The sequence below is a fragment of the Cotesia glomerata genome, linkage group LG2 (assembly GCF_020080835.1).
Source record: "Cotesia glomerata isolate CgM1 linkage group LG2, MPM_Cglom_v2.3, whole genome shotgun sequence".
Taxonomy (NCBI): domain Eukaryota; kingdom Metazoa; phylum Arthropoda; class Insecta; order Hymenoptera; family Braconidae; genus Cotesia; species Cotesia glomerata.
In genome coordinates, this window is record NC_058159.1 from 19343227 (window position 1) to 19368121 (window position 24895).

The 24895-nt window shown below is 32.2% G+C and overlaps 2 protein-coding genes and 1 long non-coding RNA gene across 6 annotated transcripts in view; 1 reads left to right on the plus strand and 2 right to left on the minus strand.

The window, feature by feature from the left end:
• Positions 1 to 12326: 12326 nt before the first annotated feature.
• Positions 12327 to 18873, minus strand: LOC123259306 (procathepsin L). 2 transcript variants are annotated; one of them, XM_044719673.1, is made up of 5 exons: positions 18683 to 18872; positions 18441 to 18617; positions 18001 to 18360; positions 17708 to 17868; positions 12327 to 12623 (listed from the first exon to the last, which is right to left on the minus strand). In XM_044719673.1, exons 1-5 carry the CDS (start codon positions 18824 to 18826, stop codon positions 12428 to 12430), a joined length of 1038 nt encoding a protein of 345 aa, XP_044575608.1. In that variant the 5' UTR covers positions 18827 to 18872; the 3' UTR covers positions 12327 to 12427. The 2 variants fall into 2 exon arrangements, with proteins under 2 accessions (XP_044575608.1, XP_044575609.1); XM_044719674.1 differs by having other exon boundaries at positions 12473 to 12618; positions 18683 to 18873.
• LOC123259311 lies at positions 16024 to 16319 on the minus strand. Its single transcript, XR_006508215.1, has 2 exons — positions 16289 to 16319; positions 16024 to 16232 (listed from the first exon to the last, which is right to left on the minus strand). It is a non-coding gene; the product is annotated as an uncharacterized LOC123259311 (long non-coding RNA).
• A 5478-nt stretch (positions 18874 to 24351) lies between the features above and the next one.
• LOC123259302 (transcription factor EC) overlaps positions 24352 to 24895 on the plus strand; it is a 435681-nt gene continuing 435137 nt past the window's right edge. Inside the window, exon 1 of one of the 3 annotated variants that reach the window (XM_044719664.1) lies at positions 24352 to 24781. In XM_044719664.1, coding sequence (XP_044575599.1) covers positions 24682 to 24781 — 100 coding nt within the window. In that variant the 5' untranslated portion in view covers positions 24352 to 24681. The remainder of the gene's footprint in view (positions 24782 to 24895) is intronic. The other 2 variants (XM_044719665.1, XM_044719667.1) reach the window with 2 other exon arrangements.

The following is a 24895-nucleotide window of genomic DNA, read 5'->3' on the forward strand; positions in this document are numbered from 1 at the left end:
CCCTTCCTTCAAGCAGATGTTGTAGACGTCGAGGAATAACGCTGGCGCTGCTTTAATAGATGTTTTCAAGGCAATATTAGGGATTCCGTCCAATCCCGGTGCTTTATTATTCCCGACGCGGTTACAAGCTTCCATCAGTTCTTCTTTCGTGACAGGTGGAATATCATTCAGTTCGTCCTGTGTCAACAGATAGTTGAAAACGCGCTGTCGTGGAAACAGCGCAGTCACGATCTTCTGTAAGAGTTGAGGACACGTAGGAGACGGCATTGGCTGATATTTCAGGTGTGCCATGACTACCTTGTAAGGTCTACCCCACAAGTCTTTGTCCACCTCGTTGATTAGCTCTTTCCAGCAGTTCTTCTTGCTATCCTTGATGGCTTTGTTTAAATGTCGACGAGCTTTCTTGTATTCTGCGACTAGTTCCGCTGAGTCAGGCCGCCGATAACCACGCTGAGATATTCTTCTTTTCTTGAGACACTCTTTCCGTAGGAAGCTGATGTGTTCGTTCCACCAGTGCACCGAAGGTCTTTGGTTCATGCCCCGTTTACGGGGCATGCAGGTGTCGCAAGCCTGGGTCACTCTCTTCATCAAGTCCTTGGTCATTTCTTCTGCAGATCCAGTAGTAAGCGGTTCACTATTTAGGGCAGCTGCTAGAGCACCTGGGTCAAAGGATTTCACCTTCCACCCAACGATGTCAAGTTTCTTAGCCGGTCTTCTAGGATTCTGGTCCTTTGATACTTCCCAGAGAATCGCATTGTGATCGCTGGCCGTGTAGATCTCCATCACCTTCCAGTCGTAGTTTCCTCTGATGAGGCTGCTGCTGACAAAAGTAAGATCCACAATAGAACTTGCGTCTCCTTTAGTGTACGTCGGCGCATCGCCGCTGTTTAACAATACTACATCTAACGTAGAAAAAGCTTCCAGTAGTTCTTTACCTCGAGCGTTGGTGTGTTTGCTGCCCCATTCCACTGCCCAGGCGTTGAAGTCTCCAGCTATTGCCACTGGGTAGTACTGCTTCGCGTCCTCCGTCAGTCGATCCAGAAAGTCCATGAATTCAACAATAGTGAGGCTAGGTGGTGCGTAGCAGCTGTAAAAGCGGATGCCATCTACCGATGCTGCTACAAAGCCGGCGCTGCCATTGTTAACGACACTCTGGAAGAGGAGCTTGCGACAGGACCATATGACAGCTTTTGTGGTGCAGTCAGTTTCCCATGGTTGGCCGCCGAGGTGTTTATACGGTTCCGATATAAGCACAAGGTCAAGCTTCTGTTCACGTACTGTCTGCATGAGCAAATCATGTGCCGCCTCACAGTGGTTGATGTTTAGCTGCAGTATTCTCATTTTCGTTTATCAGTTATCTTCTTGAGTGCCTCTTGGTATACTGGGCATCTGCTTGTGCCGGCATGATGGGCGTTATTCTCTGTACCGGGTTGATCCGCACACAGTGCGCATTTAGCAGGCTTATTACATTCGGCGATTTTGTGTCCCTCTTCTCCACATTTAATGCAAAGTTTGGAGCGGTCGACTTCACTTGTGCACTGAACCGCACGGTGTCCAAAATGCCAGCATTTATAACATCGGACTGGTCTTAGTACTGTTCTAATACGACAATTGGTCCAGCCGATCCTAATCCTGCCGTGTTCTCCTACCACTTTCTGCGCTACCGTTGCTGCCAGAGTCACCGACGCAATTTGTGTTCTGCTACGTAAGACCTTACGAAATTTAATGGCCTCTACTGTTATACCACAATCGTTTCCAGCTGCCTCTTGTAAAGCTGTTAGAATGTCATCTTTAGTTCTAGTATCGTCAATATCGCGAATTTCCAGGTCTTCTTCAGGTCCTGTACTAATGACATTTGCGTCCTCCTTAAGTATTCCCGCGATAGTCTTCTGCAGGTCTTTACCTCTATCACTACTGCCTTTCGACAGCGTGATGAGAATGTTCCCTGTCGCGGTCCTGCGTATCTTCTCGACTATGTTGCGGACCTGATCTCGGCGAACGTCCGCCTTGATCCGTGTAAGTATTTCAGAATACTTATCTTTGTTCGCTGGACGGATAATAAGTGCCTCCAGTCTCGTTGCTGTTCTTCTTGGCTTCTGGTTCGGCTTCGGTGGAGGCACCAGAGGTTTTTCTGGGGGCAGTTTCCTGCGTTCCTTCTTCTTGTCCTTTCTGGACTGCACCTTTTCCCAGCCTGGCTTCTTGTTCTGTTCACCAGAGTTTTGTGGAAGATCCTCAACCACTTCCTGCTTCTTGATGGGATGACCAGGTCCAAGGTCTTTCAGCTTCTTGGGAGTATGAAAAGCTCCGCCTTCGGGAGAACGAATTTTTCTTTTCAACTTCCTCAGGATGCGGCCGTCTTGGTCGAAGGATTCAGTCTCTGCCGTTGTGATAGTTTCACTTTCTTCTTCAGCGACTGATTCTCCGTCACCTTCGGCTCCAGTGTCCATTGCTTCTTCAACAACCACTTGACTGTTTCTCTCCGATGTAGCACAAGGGGTGCGGTGTAATGATAAGCGCCATTCTTCGTCCAGTTTTTTGAAACTTTGAAGTGCGTTCGCTACACTAGTCGTCTTGTTTTTTATCTCCTTGTGGATGTTGACCTTTGACTGAACGAAAACATTTAACTCGCTGGTCAGTTTCTCTAGGTGTTCCAACGCTTGTGACCGCTTCATTTCAGCGCTCGTTTCAATCGCTGCTTGTTGGGCATGTAGCCCGTTTCCACTCTTGTTTGTTTCCTGTGGGTTACTCATACTTTTTTGATTTACCAGCGCATCGTACGGAGTGGAGCGGGTTGTCATAACTAGGAACGGGTGTACCCTCGGAGATAGTACTCCTACCCCAGTTCCCTGAGGCCTAGCCGACACTTACCCAGTCCCGGAATACACGGACGGACTAGACTCGCTCGGAGCGGTGAAGATTCCGATCTCTAACACTCACTGCGTACTTCCTGATCAAGGCCCGAAGTGGCTGGCTCCTGATCCACTGCTGCAACTTTCACCTCGGCAGAGCAAGCTCACATCAGCCGTGGCCTGCATCGTCGGAAACTACGATACAGGTTCCGGACACTCCCAGTGAGTTATAGCAGGAACCATTCGTCTTGCTAGGTCAGTTAGTGTGACCAACCCATTAAAGGGGAGTTTTGTCCACGGGAGCTTATTTTGTTTGGTTATTTTGCTTGGCTCCTACCCGCTGTACCTCATTAACTAAGAGATTAAGTGTCATCCCAGGACAGCGAGCGTTCTCCCATCCGCTCGGGGAGACGCGCCCGGTAGCAGTATCTCTTTTGCCCCGAGGTGTGTGTGTGTGTGTGTGTGTGTGTGTGTGTGTGTGTGTGTGTGTGTGTGTGTGTGTGTGTGTGTGTGTGTGAAAGTATGTGAACCGCTTATAACTTTTGAACAGCTCATCCGATTTTATCGCGGTTGGTGCCATTTAAAAGGGCTTGGCCAAACTTAAATTTTTAGTATAATTCGGACCGATTCGGATCAGTAAATTTTGATAAATCTTAAAAAAACTAAGAAAAAAAATTTTTCCAAATGTGGTTTTTTTTGGATAACTTTTAAACGGCTCCACCGATTGATTCTAAAAACTAATCAGCTTTAGACAATAAAAAACCACGTCGATCGCCACCAAGCTGGTCGAAATCGGTTAATTCGTTCGAGAGATATCGTGAATGAAAGAAAACCAAAAAAAGTGTTTTTTCGAAATTACTCCGAAATTTTTGGTTCGGTCAATTAAAACCTGAAAATTCTTCATGAGACTGATAAAACTGCGTCAAATGCCGCAACCGCGTGGAAATCGGTTGATCCATTCAAAAGTTATTGCGGTTTGAAAATTCCAAAAGTAGTGTTCTATGAAACTTCTATCAGACTTTTAAGCTCGAAGAGCTCAAATGCATAGAAATACTATCTCTTTGAGCTCAGCGAGCTTAAATATCACATAAATTATATTTTGAGCTCAAAAATCTCAAAAACGTCATAAGTACAATTTTAAGCGCCCAGGTATGAAATTAGCGGGAAGTTGCAGGGATGGCCTTTAGGGTGAACCGTTTTACTAATTTTTTTTTTCAGATATTTCACTTGCACATAAACTCATATTGTAACACATTGTCTCCCATAGCTTACACAACAGCATTATATTATCATTATAAAAGAAAATTCTTTAAATTTCACCGTGATTGAGTCATTCGTAAATTCTTAAATTGTCCCAAAAACGACCTAAAATGGTCCAATAGTATCTTACACTATTTTGTAGCACCAGTGTCCTAAATTCGTCTTCAGTTTTATTCAAATTTAAATAGAAAAATTAATTAAGGAAAAGCAAAAATAGTATATCATGCATAGCAGGACCGCAAGCATTCCAAATAAATCAAATTTAGAATGCTAAAATAAATAATTGCTTAAAAATAGTCTAATAGTATAATCTAATTGTATTAATCGACAACGTCGCACGAGTTGCACATACTATTTTTTATTACAAATGCGGCGATATATGTGGGCCCAAAATCGGGGTCCAGGGGCGAAGCGATTAATATTAATTACCAAAAAATAAATTCACACATTGAAACAATCAATACATAAAATTAAATAACATTAAATTTAGCTGTTACTTTATAATTTTTTAATTTTCTTAAAAATGTTAATTTCCACTTTCTATTTATTATTAAATTCTTAACGAATATTTATCTTTCTTCTGATTGAACTTCAATGGTGAAATGGCAGTTTTGGAATACCATACATTGAGACTCTTCAAATTTTTTCACGCACAAACCTAAGTCTTGATCATAAAATACTGTAGAACAGATAAATGAATGAGGAGTTTCACAATCGTCGAATTGAGAAGTTGAATTTTTCTTTCTTGCAACAGTATTTTCTTGCAAAGTAGATTAAAATTTTTTTTGATGGCGTAATGTATCAACTTTAACTTAATTTGATGCTGATGAACAAGGTTGGTCAAAGTTTTATGAAACATTATCTTTGGGTTTGGACATTGAGACTGCTGTTTTAATTAATTTTTCATTTAATACTGGTAAAACATTTGAAATTTTTGTAAAATTTTTTTTCGTCGAAACATCTGAATCGGTTGATTTATTCAAAACGGTAATGTTTGTAATTACAGAAGATGGTTTAGTTGATGGAGGAGTGGATCCAACAGTATTTGTTTTTTTATTCAAAACAATTCCATCGGTGATCATAGAATGAGTTCGTTTTTTGTTGTTAACGGAATCGGCAATATAACCTTCAACTACTGTTGATGACCCAACCACCATGTCTCTTCATCACTGTCATATCACCTCCAGCATCAGCTAACAATGTGGCAGATGTTCGACGGAAATTATGTTCTGTGTATTTCTTTGCATTTTCTAATTTTAAAAATTCAGCAATGATTCTAGGCATTGAACCGAACTTGTTAATTCCTATGGGCTGACAAGTACAGCGACCATTTTGGTAATTCAAAAAAAATCCATCTGTTTTACAGGTTTGGTGCCTAGCATCCATATATTCTTTTGCGTAGTCGTAATATATACCATTAATGGTAAATGATCTTGGCTGATTATTTTTTGTTATCGGAACTTTAATAAATAAAGTGTTCTCTTCAATTTTTTTGACATCTTCCAGTTTCATGTTTATGAATTCACTTCTTCTTAAAGCACGAGAAATTCCAAATGTTAAACAAACCTGCAACAGTAAGAATAAAATAAACAAATGTTTAGACTATACAGACATTTTCATACTAAACATATCAATAAATATTTAATTACCTTTGTAGCAAGATATTTATTATCAGGGGCTTCATTTAGAAATTTTTCGATATTTTCTTTTGTAAAAACTTCAGATTTTTTAGTAACGTATTTACACATTTGTTTCTTCAAAAAAAAAACGTTACTTTTTTGTAATTACCAATATCAACATCATCAAATGCTTTGATAGTAGTTTTCAACATCGAATGAAAAGCCCATAAACTGGGAGGGGCATATTTTTGAGAAAGATTATCAAAGTAGACTACAATTACATCTTCAGCAAAAGAATTTGATTTAACATTTTCTTTACGCAATGCTTTAAAAGCATTATAAGTTGCCACATACATTCGTCTAGATTTTGTTGGCATTGATTGTAAAGCTATATTCTTCGCCTTTTCTTTTAACTCGTCAGGAACAAAATCATTATAATTATCGTCAAAATCACTGTAATCACTGTCCATATTTATTACGGAATAAGATTGTTGTTAAATTAAATAATGTTCAGAAAATATTTCACACCAGAATAATGTTTACGACTGAGCGAAATCGTTAATAAAAAACATTTGAGAATCATTAATAGAGGTTTTAGCATACTTCAGACTAAATATGAGCCCGTAGCCTAAAAAATTCCTCTCTACTCATTTCATAATTGTTTATTTAAGTCAACAGTTGAGCGAGTCCTAAATACGAATTTAGGACACGCAGTGCTATAAAAAATTTTTCATCCATTAATTTCAGGACAAATCTACAACTGTGCAAAAATAAATTATTTCTATGAAAATCATTTAAAAAACGTTCAAAATTGTTCTAAAAATGTTTTAAATTTGTTGTAAAACACTCTAAAACTGTCCAAAAAATGTTCCAAAATTGTCTCATAAATATCCGAAAAATGTCTCAAAAGTATTCAAAATTTGTTTTTAAATAGTAGAAAAAATGTTTTAAGATTATTCAAAAAAGATTCCACATAAGATTTAAAGACAAAATTTCAACTAAATTGCTTCAAATAAATTGCATTGATTCTAAAATTATCTTAGAAATATTCCGAAAATTAAAAAAAAAAATACTTAAAAGTTATGAAATAATTACTAAAATGCACTATTTTGGAGTTTCCGATTATTTATATGATGTTCTGAAATTGTCCTTTAATAATGGTGTTAAAGTAACACGGATCGAAAATTTACATCGAGAGAATTTCACACCATTATTTCACATTACACGGCCGTGAAAGGGCTCCGGGTCCATTTTTACATCGAAATTTTTTACAGTGCACTGTAAAAAATTTTTTGGACTCGGTGTGGTGTAAATGTTTCGGTGTAAAAATTTTTAACATTGACGGTGTGAAAATCACACTAAGTGTAATGTTAAATTTGAACGGTGTGAATCCTAAATTTTACACCACCAAGCGTGTAAACGTATTTCCTGAAAATTTTTCATTAATTAATTTGATTGTTTAGTTTCAGACTTGTACGATATTAGATTATAAAAAAAAGTTTGGATAATCCAAATGAGCATGCCTTAAGCGCTCATGTCATACATAAATTATTTAGATCATAACAAAAATTATTCGTTTTTAATTTGAATTTTCCCGCGAGTAGTATTATCCCCTCTGTAGGTCGAACTAAAGAAAAATTTTAACAGATGATAAAACAGTTAGTAATTATACCATCATGTATGTATAGTTTCTGCTTGTTTATAGTTATTTCAATTCTGTTTATGAAAAATCCACAGATTCGGTAGAATCTGGCGCCAAGTTCCGTTCAAAAATCCCGTTGTAAACGGAGCGCCAGACTACCGACTGTGTTTACTGTAAGCAGAACGGTATTTCGAGGTTGCAAAATTTTATTTAATTACATGGTTCTCCCTTTTCCAAAATGATATATTATAAAAGTAATTTATACTTTATTTTACTGATATTAATTAATTATAATCAATTATAACACTTAATTCACTTAAAATTATTAAATTTTATCAGCACAAACTATAGTAAGCCCAGAAATTTCGATCCTGACTTTTTTTCGATGGGGAATATCAGCGCCACAGACTAGATAAAATGAATATGTGTAGTAATCCTTCCTATAGACACGCAATTACAGTAAAAAAAAGTGATTCATAGCTTGCATCTATGGCCGCCAGGGTGCACTGGAATTACATCTATATAAACTGTAGCTTCAAGGGGATAGTTTGCAGTAAAAAATGCAGTCAACACGAGATTTAAGTTGTTATCAATTGTAAATTTTCATTATAATTACGAAAAATACTAAAATCCGAACAAAAACAGTTTCACTGTGAAAAAGTCGCGCCAAGTCCACGTTCATAAGACTATTAGGAAAAAAAATTTTTTTTTTTTCTTTACAAAAAGATACAAAATAAAAAAATTAAAAAATCCAAGTAACCGATATGATTGTTTATGATTTTCGGAAATTAAAAAAAATTTTATTGTAAATTTAAAAATTAAAAAAAAATTTTAGAACGTACTTGGTGTGCGTCATTGTGTATTTCAATTTTTTTAAAGTCCTAGTAAATAGATTTTACGAATTTCATTAAAAGTAAAATATTTTGCAACCACGCACACTAAATACGATCTAAAATTTTTCTTTTTATTTTCAAATTTACAATAAAATTTTTTTTAATTTCCGAAAATCATAAACAATCATATCGGTTACTTGGATTTTTTAATTTTTTTATTTTGTATCTTTTTGTAAAGAAAAAAAAAATTTTTTTTTCCTAATAGTCTTATGAACGTGGACTTGGCGCGACTTTTTTACAGTGAAACTGTTTTTGTTCGGATTTATTATCACTTTAATAAAGCATTTAATATTTAATAGAGGTATAATATTTTGGTTAGGATCATTCAAATAATTTATAAACGAACTATAACTGCATCAAAATTAAAAAAAAATCACCCTCTAAAAAATAAGGAGTTAGAACGATTGCTAATTAGACCGTCGATATTAAATTATGTCGATGTGATTTCTAAAAATCACATTAAGCTTAATTATTATCGAAAATTTATACTTATATCTTTTATCCAAAATTTAATTTTTTTTAACGTTTTTAAAAAATTATTATAAATTTTATGATAAAGCTGTTAATTAGTTTTAAATAAATATTAATTAATACATAATTAATTTTTTTTTATTGTACTTATAGGTTGTAAACTACGTATAAGAAAAAATACAGAGATGGTATTCGGCAAATAATTGGTTACATTAGTTTACGTTAATTGAAATCACATATTGAATCTTCAGATTAAGCTTTTAAAATATGTTTATAGTGTTAAATATATTTTTATACAGAGTGTCCCAGAAGTAACGGACGCCATTGTAGCATCTGATAAAAAAAATAATTCTGAGACGAAAAGTCCTTGGCCATTTTTTAATCAGACGCATAGATAATTAATTATTAATTAAAACAATGTCCTTTTATGCGTTAAAGAGAGAGCATCAGTGTCCAGTCAAGTGCATTCCAAACGAAGACGCTTGCACGTGTGAATGTGTAAGTAAATGTGTGTGACTACGTTAGCTATAGTAGCTAGTTAGTCATACAGTTAGTTGTGTCTTTGTTTGCCACATACTTTACTGGACACTGACGCTCTCTCTCTAATACATGAAGCGACGTTACTTTAATTAATAATTAATTCTCTATGCGTCTAATTAAAAAATGGCTAAGGACTTTTCGTCTCAGAATTATTTTTTTCATCAGATGCTACAATGGCGTCCGTTACTTCTGGGACACCCTGTATATATTTTTAAAGATATAAGCTCATCCCGATGTTACACTCATCAAGAATCTTCATTCAAGTACCCACATCATTTTTTCATATATTTATATATATTACACATCGCATTCCAGATGCCATAAGGGCGTATACCGGCAAAAGGTCCCGGTGAAAAGCCATGAGGGCGTATAAAAAATTTTTTTTCGGGAATCAACGTAGTTTCGTTTGAAATGTGCAAAAATGCAAAAAAAAATTTTATACGCCCTTATGGCTCCCGGGACCCATCTCGGATGCCATAAGGGCGTATAATAAAAATTCTGTTTTTTTTTTCTACGTCCAAGAAAATTTTTAGTTAGGAGAAATTTTTTTTTTTTGCATTTATGCACGTTTTATACAAAAATACGTCGATTCCCAAAAAAAAATTTTTTTGATACGCCCTTATGGCATCCGAGGTGGGTCCCGGGAGCTATAAGGGCGTATAAAAAAATTTTTTTCGGAAATCGATGTATTTTTGTTCAAAATGTGCAGAAATGTAAAAAAAAATTTTATACGCCTTTTTGGTTCCCGGGTGTCATAAGGGCGTATAATTTTCATACGCCCTTATGGCATCTGTAACGCGGTATATGTATATATGAATGTATATATGAAAAATATATCAAAATGCATGTGAGTACTCAAATGAAAGCTCTTGATGAGTGTAACATCGGGGCGAGCTTTATATCTTTAAAAATATCAATAATTAAGAAATGACCTTGTATCTTGTGAACTATTGACATTTTTAAAGATATAAGCTCATCCCGATGTTACACTCATCAAGACCTTTCATTTGAGTACCCACATTAGGGTGGTTCATTTCCGCAAAACTTTTTTTTTTTTCGGTGCTTATGCAAAATATTAATCTACTTACAATAAAAATTTAAAGTTTTACCATTTAAAATGCATGTAAAAAAATTTTTTTTTTTTTCAAATTTCTAATGCTTACCCGGCTTTTATAATATTGCAAATCGGTTTGATGGACCTTGTGGGGAATTTCACGCTCTTCAAAATAGCTTTTGAGTTTTTGTGTGTAACTCGCACTGGTTCACCGGTAGGAGTCGTCAAAGTACAGTTTTTGAAAAATAAATTTTTTTTTTTAATTTTTCGAGCAAACCGCCAAAAGTAGGAAGAAAAAAAGGACTGACTCATAAAAAAAAAGTTATCCAACCAATATTTAATGAATTTACAGCCATTTTTATACCGGAAAACGTAAGAAATTAATAAATACTAACTCATAATGTTATTTAGATTCATTTTTTTATTTATTACCATTATATTTCCCTACACTAAGAATTTTTCTAAAATCATTATGATTTCTCACTCATAATAAATATTAAAACACACAAATTAATAAAAAAACTACAAGAATAAAATTGTAACATAGATCTCGCAATTTTTCAACATTTCTGTCGTTTACCAAAAAAATAAAAATGAAGATTATTTATTTTTTTGTAACAAAATTCCAAAATTAGCAAAAAATTTAATTTTTTTCATTGTTAACTTTATTCACGCCAACTTTGTATAAGTAGAAATCATTCTTTAAAAAATTGCACCAAGCAGTCCCGAGATGGCATATTCTAACATTGCTCTAGTTAATTAACATGATATTACCGTCTCTATTCTTTGTTGACAAATTTGATCCTTTATGGCATACCTAATCAAAATAATTTTCTCATTGTTTGTTGCATTAAGTGATTAATCCGAGAATCAATTGACGCTGATACTAAGACAGAATAAGCCAATTTTTTAATAAACTATATTCAAATTACTATTTTAATATCAATTTTTTATATAATATCAGATTATAAAATATAGTATCATAGTTATGGACCAAATTATATATTATTGTTGAATAACTTAAAATTTAATCTTAAAGTTTCAATTTTGGGAATGGGACAGCACAGGGGACTGTTATTTCGGTGGTTTACGAATTTATAGCAAAAAAACCAAAATTTATTCCATTTTAGTTTTCAATGCTCCAAATAAAAATGTTTTTTTACTTTCGTAATAAATTTTTTTTAGTAACAAAATAACAATTTTTCTAATAAAAAAATGCCTGGGACAGCAAAAAACATCCTTACAGAGAATCACTCATATATGTATAAATATATGAAAAATGATGTGGATATTTAAATGAAGATTCTTGATAAGTGTAACATCGGGATGAGCTTCTATCTTTAAAAACGTCAATAGTTAAAAATGTACAGTGCAATTTAACAAAAGTCATTATTTAAGAAAACAAAATTTTATTTACTTATAGTTATAAATAATAACACGGAATAGTGTAAAACAGTAAATTACACCGTGTTAAATTTACACGAGTTAAAATTTACCACGGAGGAAATTTTACACCGACATTTCACACTTACACGGCGGCGTAAAAGTCCCTGGGTCCAACTTTACACCGAAATTTTTTACAGTGTGTATTTATTTTAATTAAAAATTTTTATCTACTTAATATTTTATTATTTTAAACTTTCTAAACTAAATATTAACTTTTTTTGATTATTTATTTTTAATTATTAAACATAAAAAGTTTAATTATAAAAATTGTGTTAGTTAAAATATTATCAATACCGGAAAATTTATAACACCGATTTAACACCGAAAAAAAATATTTACACCGCGAACGGTATTACTGCTACACCGATTTCGGTGTTGAATTTAACACTGGAATTTTCAACACCGTACACCGCATGGTGTAACAGTGTATAAATGAAAATATACTGTAACAGTGTATAAATAAAAATGTATAAAATTATTATATGGATTAGTCGTTACTAGTATTATATGCAATAAGGAAAAGGATTGAGGTTATTAAATAATTCATAAGAATTATATTCATCAAATGTAAATGTATTGAGTATTAATGAATATTATTCGGTCGATATAAATCCGATTAATGCGTTTTTCATATAATAAAACAGGATATATCTTTATATTCGGACGTAAGCAGCGTAGTTGGCAATACCGCAACGATTTTTATTTTTGACGATTCGCATGTAACCATTTTCTCCCCATTGCTCACCCCACCAATTTTTTAAAATCCACTCGTTGGGCGTATAGCCTACTATCAACATTGCGTGGTTTACCATGTCGGAACTGCATAATGGATCATCGTAAACTCCTTCACTAGAAACAGATTTTTTTAATTTATTACGTGCTAATAAAATTTTAAAGTTAGTTATTGTAACTTTTTGAAATTTAATTGTGCAAGATTGAAAATAATCCTATGGTTTAGACATTCAAAGTGATATAAATCAACAAAAAAGTTAAAAAGAGAAAGTAATTCTCGGATAATTTATGCGAGAAAAAGAATATTACATCGAAGTCGATTATTCTTTCAAGCGAGTACCTATCCCTGGAGCTGGCCATGCGAAAAAGGATCATCAGTTTCGAATCGATTTGATAAAAGTGTTTTAAATGGAATTTAAACCGAGATTCATGTAAATCTTAATCAATGATGCTGAACAACATTTGGTTAAGAAAATTTTTATTTTTATTTACTATAGAGCAATTCTTTCAATGTCAGTTCCCACACTGAAAAAATATATATGCGCATATATGCTGACAAAAATACATATACGTCGCACATATAAAATATATACGCCACATACTTTTTTTTTGCCCCCGTATATGCGGTATATATTTTTTTTCAGTACGGGTTTTTGGTACGATAAATCATCTTATACAAATCAACTAATTAATAGAGTAAATTTAAAATTCATTATTATCATTGTTACTTTTTCTATCTTTTTATAATTTAAATTATCAATTTTATCAAACTATATGATTGGGAAATATGAGTAGCTCTTAAAAACTGCAAATTTTTCTGTACTTTTTAATTTCATATTAATTTGTATGTCAATATCAGTTACTTTGAAGTAATTCATGCTCTTACAACACTATGTAAGAAGTCTATAAAGTCAGCTTCATGGTATATTTTATTAATAAAGGATTATCCATTTAAATTGCTCACAAACGGTATTTTAATGGATTTGTAAGCTATGGAAATATTCAACAAAATACGATAGGACTTATGTGAATTAAAAAATGTTCCATCGCATATCGCCACTAAAAATAAATAAGATAAGAATTGATATTCAAAAAACTTTTTTTTATCAAGCTAACTCATCTAAAATAGATGATCAATTTTTCAATAATTAAAAATAAAAGCGATTTCTTTAAGGCTGGCAATAGCCTAGTCGGCTCGGTGCCCGCTTTTCGAAAGAGTGGGACCCGGGTTCGATCCCGGCACGCACCAATATTTTTCAGTGATTATAAATAAAAATATTTGCGTTACGTTGCCAGCCTCTGAAAGTGGCAGAGATAGCCGGGCGGCACACGTCTGACTTGGGTGATCACCCATTTAAGCAACAACTTGAATGGGTGACCACTCTAGTCGGCGTTGGCTAGCGCGAGGGATCTCTGCACATTAGGAGACGGGCCTAATGCTCCAGTGGTCGATAAAGAAGAGTTTCTTATCAATCACTGTAGACTTAACCCAGCTCCGACTGTACTAACATGGGTCTTCTCTATGTTTTTCCCATGTTACTGTTCCAATAGCCAAGTGGTGAGGATGAGGGTAAGTGCGGTACAGAAGGCACAAGTCGGTCCACAGCCGCAATGTAAAAGGCAGAGCAATGATAAGGCTTAGGGTATAAAGGGGCGTTATGACGCCTATACACTAGAAATCCGTAATAATAATAATAAAAACGATTTCTTAAATTTAATCTGAGATTGTCTACTTCTCTTTATTTAAGGGGTTACATCAGTTTGGGAGTTTCGAGAAACCGTTTTTTTTTATTTTATTAAATTCTACAACATGTCTGTCTAGAACATTGTCCTAAAATTTCAAGTCGATCGGAGTAAGGGTTTAGAAAATAGAGCCATGGGAATTTTTCTCTCAACAAGACCAGTTCGACTGAGCGCTCAAAACTTTAAATGCGTTTTTCTCGAAATGCTATTTTCAAAGTCGGTTTTCAAGATTTTTCGAAAACTACTGAACCGTTCTGATGAAGTATGGCACGCGTCTTCGAGATACTATGGACAAGAACGTGAACGAGAAGAATATGTAGTGAAGCTTTCGCCTACCTCCGAAGAGGCCGATTCCTGGGCTCAAAAGAGTTATACTCGCAAGTATATTTGTTCTACTTCCATCATAGCGAAAACACAGCCAAGCTCACGGGCAAGGAAAAACCTCTCTTGTGTTAATAGTCATTGAGCACAAGAACTTGAACGAAGGATTTTTTTTTTAAATCGCAACTAATTTAAAAAAAAAAAAACAGAATGTGGTGTAAGTTTTAGCGAAATTTGAATTTTTAACATCCCGCTAAGAAATTGAAAATTTTCAAAAGTTGGGAAATTATTGGTTTACCCCTTTTTTCGAAAATCGAGTTTCTAACGGATATTGACGTTTTGAGATCCTAAAAAGTTTCCTCGAATGTTTCCGCGATGATGGGCGCGCCCGCGCGTGTGTGTGTGTGTGTGTGTGTGTGTGTGTGTGTGTGTGTGTGGGCGTATGTCAACTGCTCATAACTTTTGAACGGCTTGACCGATTGGAACTAAACTTATGGCGTTTTAGAGTTCTATCAAACTTAGAATTCCTATGATTTTGAACCGATTCAGACGGTTAGATTTTGAGAAATCTCAAAAAAACTACGAAAAAAATTTTTTTCAAATTTGGTTTTTTTCGGAATAACTTTTAAACGGCTCTACCGATTAATTCCAAAAACTAATCAGCTCTTAACATAAAAAACCACGTCGATCGCCGCCAGCCCGATTGAAATCGGTTGATTCGTTCGTGAGTTATCGTTGTTGAAAGAAAACTGAAAAAAGTGTTTTTTGGAATTACTTCGGAATTTCTGATTCGATCAATTGAAACTTAAAGATTCTTCATAAGGCCTAAGAAAATGTGTCAAATGCTGCCAACCGCATGGGAATCGATTCATTCATTCAAAAGTAATTGCTGTTTGAAAATTCAAAAAATAGTACTTTATTAAACTTCTATCAAAATTGAGCTCGAAGAACTCAAAAACGTAATAAGTGCAATTTTAAGCACTTAAGTATGGAAATAGCGGGAAATTGCAGGGATGGCCATTAGGGTCAACCATTTTCCTAATTTTTTTTTCAAAAACTGCCATAAATCCAAATTTCAATTTTTTTGTTTTTCACTTTGTCCAAATTCTAGTTTTAGGGATTAAATAAAATACCCAATTTAATTTTTTCATTTCACATGATCCTGGTCATGAGTTATGCTGTCAACGCGAAAGCACCTTTTTTTTGAGAGGTCTCCGGAAAAGACGTCGCAATAGCTAAGTTTTAATCATTTTTCAACGAAAATTTCAGAAAATGTTTATTAAATATGTATCTCTAACATAAAAAAAAGTTTGAATTAAAAATTTCATTTTTTATAAAATGAAAAATTTTTTGGAAATATGCTATTTTTTCACGGAGTCAATCCATGTAACCCCTTAAAATAAAAGAATGCGATTAAAAAAATTATTCTTAAATCTCTAATATGATTTGTGTAATTAAGGGGACCCGGTGGTCTAGCGGCCTAAAATTTAAGCTATTTTAAAAATTTTATTTCTATATGAAGTTAATGACGAATGCTTTCAAATTTTTATTACACTTATTCTATTACTTATCAACTACACGAAAATGAAAATCAAAACAAAAAAAAAATTTTTTTTAAATTAGACAAATGGCGCTGAAGTTCCCCTCTCCAAAAAAATGGACCTTACTGGCGCAGGTCGATTGACCTCCCCATCTGATCTGAAATAAAAAAAAAAGACAGATTTTTAATTAGTATAAGTATAGTTATCGTTGGAACTAGAATGAAAAAAAAAAAAAAATATTTGACAAAAAGGCGCGTAGTTAAAAGAATTTTTTGAAAACGAATTTCAGATTCGTACTTTTAAGTACGCGCCATTTTGTCAAATATTTTTTTTTTTTTTTTTCATTCTAGTTCCGACGATAACTATACTCATACTAATTAAAATTCTGTCTTTTTTCGGTTCCCTTAAGTAAAATTGGCCTGATGGATAGTAAGCTTGTGCTCATTTACGAGAGAATAGTCTAGTCGCATTTGAAAAATAAATTTATAAAATTAAGAAAACATGTCTGTAAAGTTACCACTGCCACAATTCAGCATTTGTTGAAATTATTAATTAATTATTGCTAAACATTTTATCAAGCAATAAAATTCAAATTTGAGCTACAAATTTAACACCACAAATCAATTTTACTGCTTGAACAATAATTGAGGTACTGATGGTCAATGCTGGGCGAGTCAATGCCAGTTTTGCAGTCGATGAGAGTTTAGTATTTCATCATAATCAAGACAAATTTTTCAACAATAATAATTCAAATTCGAACACTAATTATTCACGCAAAAAACTCTCGAATTTATCTGTTAAATTATATTTAATATAACTAAATACATATCTAACCGTATTTAAGAAATTTCCAGATACACGAACAAAAAATTGCTGCAACATAATCTAACAGTCATAGTCTGTTACAGGTACGGGACAAAATCATATTTTAGTAATAGAACTGTCATGCGTTGTTGCAACTGGACTATGTCATGTTGCAGCACCATGGCCAAGGTTATTAAAGCTGTAACAGTTGCTGAAAATTCTCTATTAAAATTAAAAAACAGTTGATATTTTTTTGTCGAAAAGTTAACTCAAATCCATGAGATGTGTAATATTTTTATTTAGGTTACCAAGAGATAAAATGTATTCAGACTATTGGTTTCTAAAAATGTCAAAAAAAAAAAAATAGTATATTACACACCTGTGGCAAGAAAATGAGAAATGTCTCAGAACACATATATGTTGCCCGAGGCGAAGCCGAGGTCGACATATATGTGATCTGAGATATTTATTATTTTCCTGCCATAGGTTTGTATACTATTTTTCTGTCCGACAGAGGCGGAAAGCGGCAATTTCGTTTAGCGCAGCGGGCCGAAAGTTGCCACTTTCCGCCTGGAGGGCAGAAAAAAACATCTCCTACAGTATATGGACTCAAACAAAATAGTAAACAGAATATTGATTAATAAAAATAAATTATGCTTAAGCATTTAGTAAGTAAATATTTAAATCAAAATTGAAGATTATTATTTATAAAAACTAAATTAATACAGATTGACAAATTGAATTCAACAAAAAAAATCGATAATAATGATAAAAAATATAAAAAATACTAACTGATATAATTGAAATGTCCGGGGGCTGGCATTTATAGAAACGGCTATTGGTCCGATAGTCGCAACAGCAGCTTGCAATGCCCGTTCATCTCTTGCTGGCAAGATTGCCCATGAAGTAATATTAACGACACCCAGGTTTGTTTGAAATTTGCACTGTCCTTCCTTTCGTGATAATTTAAATTTTATAAAATAAGTTTGCTACTTAACCGCAATTTAACCCAATAAATATCATTTATTTATGACTATTGTCGTAGTTTAATATTTCGCAAATTCATAATGAAATAGGCAACGTACCTGGGATATGTAAGGATAATTTATTTGCTCCATCAGTCCTCCTGATTTTTGTAAATATCTAAGACCATTTCTGAGAGAACCACCTGCACATCCTAAATTTCCAGTTACTGAGCTGCAATCAACGATTTGTTGAGCACTGAGAGAAATTAATATCCCAGTTTTTTTGAATATTTGTCCTTCTATACTTTCTGCTATTGAATAAGCATAACAACTACCACAAGATTCTTGATTTACTGGTTGTGTAATAAAACCTTTTTTCCGCCAATCCAAATGACTGGGAATAGTTTTCGGGTCATGAAGAACAGCACCAACTAATTCATCATCACTTATTTTTCGGCGTCGACTTGGTATGAGTTTTACCTATTAATTAATAAGGAAAAAAAAATAACTTTTCTGTCAGATATAAAATTTTATGTTCATTAATAAGTCATAAAGCTTACCATATTTTTCATATATTGGCGTGTACATAAATCCGCAATATGGTTATCTCTCAGAGTGTAAGTATGATGGCCTGCTTCAGCCATCAAATTATGCTCATAAATTTTCAGCAGGTTCTTCTCCCAAGCTACTCGTTTCACTAGCTCCTCCTTCGCCGTGTACGTTTTGTTCAAGCTTGCCTGAGATATGATATATAATTAATTAATGAAAACTGACAAGTAAAGAAAATTTTTTTTCACACTACCTTATAAATATACCAATATTCACTTAAACGTTCTGAAATTTTTGATGGTAATTTTTTAATATTTCCAAATGCCCTTAATTCATTATTATGACCGCATATGTTAGAAAATAATAGAAACAAAATTAAACCTTTTGACAGTTTCATGGTCTTACTGAGCTCAAGTTTTAGTTCTTACTGTTTCTTATAATTGTTATCACAATGAATTGTGAATTCGAAGACTGTTAAGTCAGCTAAAAAATTATGTCAACATCAACATGATTAACAAATAACGTATTGACTTATTTAAAAGAAAGAAAACCATGACATCATTTTAATTCCTATGCAATTTAATATTTAAAAATAATAATCATATTTCTAATGTAGTAATTTTATTGTCATTCTGACACTTTACTTAATATAATTTGAATTATGATATAATATATTGTTTTGAATTCATAAGAAATTTTAGGTAAGTTCTAAAAAAATTTCTTTAAAATGATGTAAAGTATGCACTGCACTGATAGAAGGATTTATTTGTACCAAAAAATATTTTTTAATAGTTAACAAATCATTTATTAGCGACCACTTTTTAGTATTAAACAAATATTTCTTAGTATTTAAAATGATTTGTTTGTATTTAATAAATCTGATGTTCATTTATTAAATATTTTTAAATACTAAGAAATATTTATTAAGGACTAAAAAGTGGTCTCTAATAAATGATTTGTTAAATATTAACAAATATTTTTAACTATAAACAAATCCTTCTATCAGTGTGTAAAAAATTTTTTGGACCCGGTGTAGTGTAAATGAGTCAGTGTAAAAATTTTCGTGAGAAAATTACACCAAATACCGTGTTGAATTTAGGGGGTCTGCATTTAATATTTTTACACTGTCAACCGTGTATATATATATATATATAATTCACGATAATTTTGTGTTCAGAAATTATATATCGACTCTACACGGTGAAAAATTTATGGTAATCTCCAATTGTCAAATTGTATGGGCACAGCCACTTGTATTTGTAATATTACTTTGCATGTAAAAAAAAATTACTGCCCTTACACTGTAAAAAATTTCGGTGTAAAGTTGGACCCAGGGACTTTTACACCGCCGTGTAAGTGTGAAATGTTGGTGTAAAATTTCCTCCGTGGTAAATTTTCACTAGTTTAAATTTAACACGGTGTCATTTATTGTTTTACACTATTCCGTGTTATTATTTATAACTTTGAAAATTTAATAACTATTACTAGCAACCTTGCAGTCTCTATGTGACTGCTGTGACTTGTGAACTATACCCGGGAAAAAATGATCAGGACTGATCAGACCTGTTCATATCTGATCAGGCCTGAAATTAGACCTGAGCAGACCTGTTCATATCTGATCAGGCCTGAAATTAGACCTGAGCAGGCCTGTTCATGTATGATCAGGCCTGAAATTATACCTGATCAGACCTGTTCATGCCTGTTCATGTCTGAAGCATTAAATACGCTCAGACCTGATCAGACCTGTTCATGCCTGCTCATGTCTGTTCATGTCTGAAGCGTTAAATTCGTTCAGACCTGATCAGACCTGTTCATGCCTGCTCGTGCCTGCTCATGTCTGTTCATGTCTGAAGCGTTAAATACGTTCAGACCTGATCAGACCTGTTCATGCCTGCTCATGTCTGTTCATGTCTGAAGCGTTAAATCCGTTCAGACCTGATCAGACCTGTCCATGTCTGATATCTAGCCAACACTGAGAGACAATTTTATTTAATAGTAATGAAATTTTATTACTATTTAATAAAACGTTTATTTGGCTAATCCCAAATAAAAATTTATTAAATATTAATTAAATTTCCTTAAATACTAATAAAAATTTTATTAAATACTAATAAATGTTTCTTAGTATGTAATGAATATTTATCTACATGTAATATAAAGAAAATTCATTAATCAACTAACTAACAAGTATTGATCAGTAATTAATTGAATAAATAATTAAGTAAAATTGAATTTTGTCGGAACTATATTTTGAAATACAAAGTCTACAACTGTTGTTATCCGAGTGGATGTTAATTTTTATGCACTTAAATTTAAAAATTTCACAAATGAATCGATAAGAGTTAGACATTATTTAATAAAATGAAAACAGAAGCAGAAAACCAGACAATGTAGGGACGCATTTGTTAAAAATAAAGACTATGATTTCATAAATTCAATCGAATATTTATTTATTTTTGTTATTTAAAATCTCTACATGTGATTCGTCATGAAGTAAACAAATAGGTTAGGTTAGGATGTCTTGTTAAAAAATCTTAATACTATTTATTAAAAGACTTTACTGTGAAAATATATTTGAATATATTATAATTAATTGATGAATATTAATTTTTTTTTTGAGATTATTTCTTTTAATGACTTAATATTCGTATTAATGACAGCAAACGAAAGCGTCGTTCGTGGTTATTTTAATAAACACATATTAGTATTTAAGAAAATTTTATTAAATACTTATGAAATTTTATTAAATACTAATATAATTTTATTTATATGAAATATAATTTTATTAATATTAACTAAATTTTTTTTCAAGTCCAAATAAACTGTTTTATTACTATTGAATAAAATTCTCTCTCAGTGTAGAACCATATGTTAATGGAGCGAAAAAAAATACATAGCCGTTCCGAATAAATCACTGTAATATATGATTAATTATTAATAATTAATAAATTAGGTATAGAACTCCGTTAACTATAAGGATAAATCATGTATAAAATTTGAATTACTTGAAGTAGCTCGAAAGATACTCTCAAGTTAAGATGAATCATTTGGTCAAGAGGTAAAGTGTCACTCTGAAGAGCGCGAGGCGTACGGTTCGAATCCCCGTCGGCACCGATTTTTTTTTTTTTTTATGGACCTGATCGAGTCAGACATGAACAGATCTGATCAGACCTGAACATGCCTGGCCAGGTCTGATCAGACCCGGTCATTTTTCATACCTGATCAGACCTGAAGACTCATGCCTGTTCATGTCTGATCAGATCTGATCATTTTTTCCCGGGTAAATAAATAAAATTTTGCTTTCTTAAATAATGACTTTTGTTAAATTGCACTGTACTTTTTTAACTATTGATGTTTTCAAAAACATAAGCTCTTCCCGATGTTACACTCATCAAGATCTTTCATTTGAGTACCCACATCAATTTTTCATATATTTATTAGGGTGATTCATTTCCGCAAAATTTTTTTTTTTTCGGTGCCCATGCAAAATATTAATCTACATAGTAAAAAGTAAACTTTAATAAATAATGAGGTAAAAGCCCCAATTGTTGACATTATAAGAGACAAAGTTATGATTTTATTTTTTTTTATGCAATCAAATGTCAATATCGTTGAATTTCATTAGTGGTTATGTCTCAAGTAATATTTTTACTAATCAATTTTTTTTTTTAAATGATAATCAGTGATATTTACTAATTAATTTTAAATAATTAAATAGATTATCCAGATACACCAATTATTGACAGATTAAAAAATTGATTGATCTAATTAATGACATACCTTACTCTCTAAACATGAAATAGATAATATTCACCTATTCAAGTGAATTTTCACTAATTCATGTTTAGAGAGTAGCACCAATTAATGACACCTATACTGTGCATGTGTCGAATTATCTGCTTATTTTTATTTATCGAAACTCATTATTGAGTAATCAATATTATTAAAGTTTATTAATAATAATTTTCATAAATGATTAATTACTATTAAAAATGTAAAAATTAATTTAAAAATAATTCATTAAATCAGAAGAGTTAAAGTAAAAAAAGGCGTCATATAACGTTGTTGACTGGCTGTCAATATATATGAGATTCAACTTAAAAATTATGAATTAGTTATTGACACCCATTATTAAAATATTATAAAGCATGCAATTAATTTCGTTTATTTAATTTTATAAATTTTTCATATATTGTTAATTAAAAAAAAAAAAAAAGATCATTACAATTAGATGAAGAAATTAATTTAAACTCTTAAATTAAACTCTAAAATTAATTTAAGTTCACAAGATACAAGGTCATTTCTTAATTATTGATATTTTTAAGGATATAAGCTCATTCCGATGTTACACTCATCAAGAGCTTTCATTTGAGTACTCACGTGCATTTGGATATATTTTTCATATATGTAATATATATAAATATATGAAAAAATGATGTGGGTACTTAAATGAAGATTCTTGATGAGTGTAACATCGGGATGAGCTTATATCTTTAAAAATATATATAACAATATATTTAACACTATAAACATTCGTATTTTATCAATAGACTCTGTAAAAAAATAGTTAATAATATTTTTTATAGTAACTATTTAATTATTTTCAGTGCTTTTCACTTATTCAGATTTTTGAGAGTACACAGAGTAATTGAAAATTGAAAAGTGAATATAAAAACTTAAAAAAAAAAAATACAATCTGCAAAGTGATTGACCTGCAGGGCGTCTTTGGAACTTCTCGCTTTTTTAGAGCTTAGAACTTTTATATAGCTATAGCTTTTGAACAAATCGTTCGATTTCAATTTGCTTGGCGGCATCCGACGCAATTATTCAAATACAAAAATTTCTTACAAGCTCTTGAATCGATGGATCGAAGAATTCAAAAGTTATCTCAAAAAAATCATTATTTAGAAATTTTTTTTTCATAAAGTAGAAATATTGAAGACAAAAATCAAAATTTTGTTGATTTAGAAAAACTGTTTGAACATTTTTTATAAAAGTATCTATTGTTTTGGAATCTAAGGTTGTTAAAAGTTCTTTATTAAATTTTTAAATTCATAAATATTGTAAAGTTAAAAAAATGTTCTTTTAAAATTACATTAAAACCAAGTTCAAAAATGAAAATTATGAACTTTGCTCGTAAAAACCTGTCAGTATTTTTTGTGGTAAAATAAAGAGTTATAAATAAATTAATCGAGATAAGGTACATTGGATGATGATTTAAGCAGAATATTTTGATAACGGATATTTTTACTTTCAGACAGTTCGCCTGACGCGATGATATTTTCATTGGAATTATTTATATTATTATTATTATTATGCTCGCCGAGTCTCTGAATAAATGACTAAATTTAGCAGAAAGCTCGATAGATGGCATTGTCACAGTGATCCACGTCGGCATGATCGAAGCGGGACTAAGCTAAGTGAGAGCGGGTCACGCGGGTTCTCTCAATTGAGATACCACGATCTAATAACGTGTACTCAACGCGTAGTCTATTCTATGAATCGCGCTTGATGGAACGGCCAATAGAGCTTTGTGTACATAATCTTTTGTGATTAATTTTATAATTTTCCTCGTTTCTTTCAACCATCAAACATCTGATAGTATGTCATATGCGTTTTTAGTACATATCATTCTATCAGTAGTTGTGGATGAGCAGACCGCTCTTCATGTGTGACACGAGAATATTTAATAAAAAAAGATAAGAGATTCTATTTGAACTCTGGGCTTTTGGATGATAAAACGACCCGTGTGATTTCTCATTCTCGTTATGCTCCACTCAAGGAATATTATTTTTAATAAATCAGTATTTTAAATACAAAATTTTATCATTTTAATTACTTCATTATTTATTAATATTAATTATTACGCAATAATAGTGAAAAAAATATAGTATCAAAATAGTGAAAATTCTACAGTGATTGATTGTTAGCCACTTTTTCTGTTATTATTATTTACGAAAAAAGTTATAAAATAGTGATTTTATAGCAATGATCAATATTTTTGATAATAAATATTTAGTGGTGCTGTTTTATTAGTTAATGAGAACCATGCGCGTACCAGTCACAATAAATCATTCAAATGTAGTGGACTCACTATTGAATTTTTACGAGTATTAGAGAAATATTTCTTCATTCTGTCAGTGTCAATAAATAAATTTTAATTAAATTATCGGATCAAAAAAATTAACATGGAAGAATCGGGAATAGATATGGGTTTTGATCTAGCTTCACTCACTAGTAATGAAGATGTAAATGGTGATTATAATGATTATGATCAAGTCCTGTCAATGCTCTGTGATTCTCAAGAATTCGTTTATTATGAAATCAAAAGTCGTGCGCCAAACACATGCAGGTATGCTCATATGTAATGTTAAATAATGATCAGTTATTTTTTCCATTACTAACTTGAGTTTATTTTGTTGAACCTATCAAATTGTTGAAAAATTGAAAATTTTCGTAAGAAATA

What these genes read in the sequence shown, in the direction of transcription:
- LOC123259306 (XM_044719673.1), bottom strand. Translation starts at nt 18,826, where the DNA reads ATGAAACTGTCAAAAGGTTTAATTTTGTTTCTATTATTTTCTAACATA. An exon ending in AATATTGGTATATTTATAAG is followed by an intron (nt 18,618 to 18,682) that starts GTAGTGTGAAAA and finishes ATCATATCTCAG; the next exon opens with GCAAGCTTGAACAAAACGTA. An exon ending in CGGACATTTCAATTATATCA is followed by an intron (nt 12,624 to 17,707) that starts GTTAGTATTTTT and finishes ATCTGTTTCTAG; the next exon opens with TGAAGGAGTTTACGATGATC.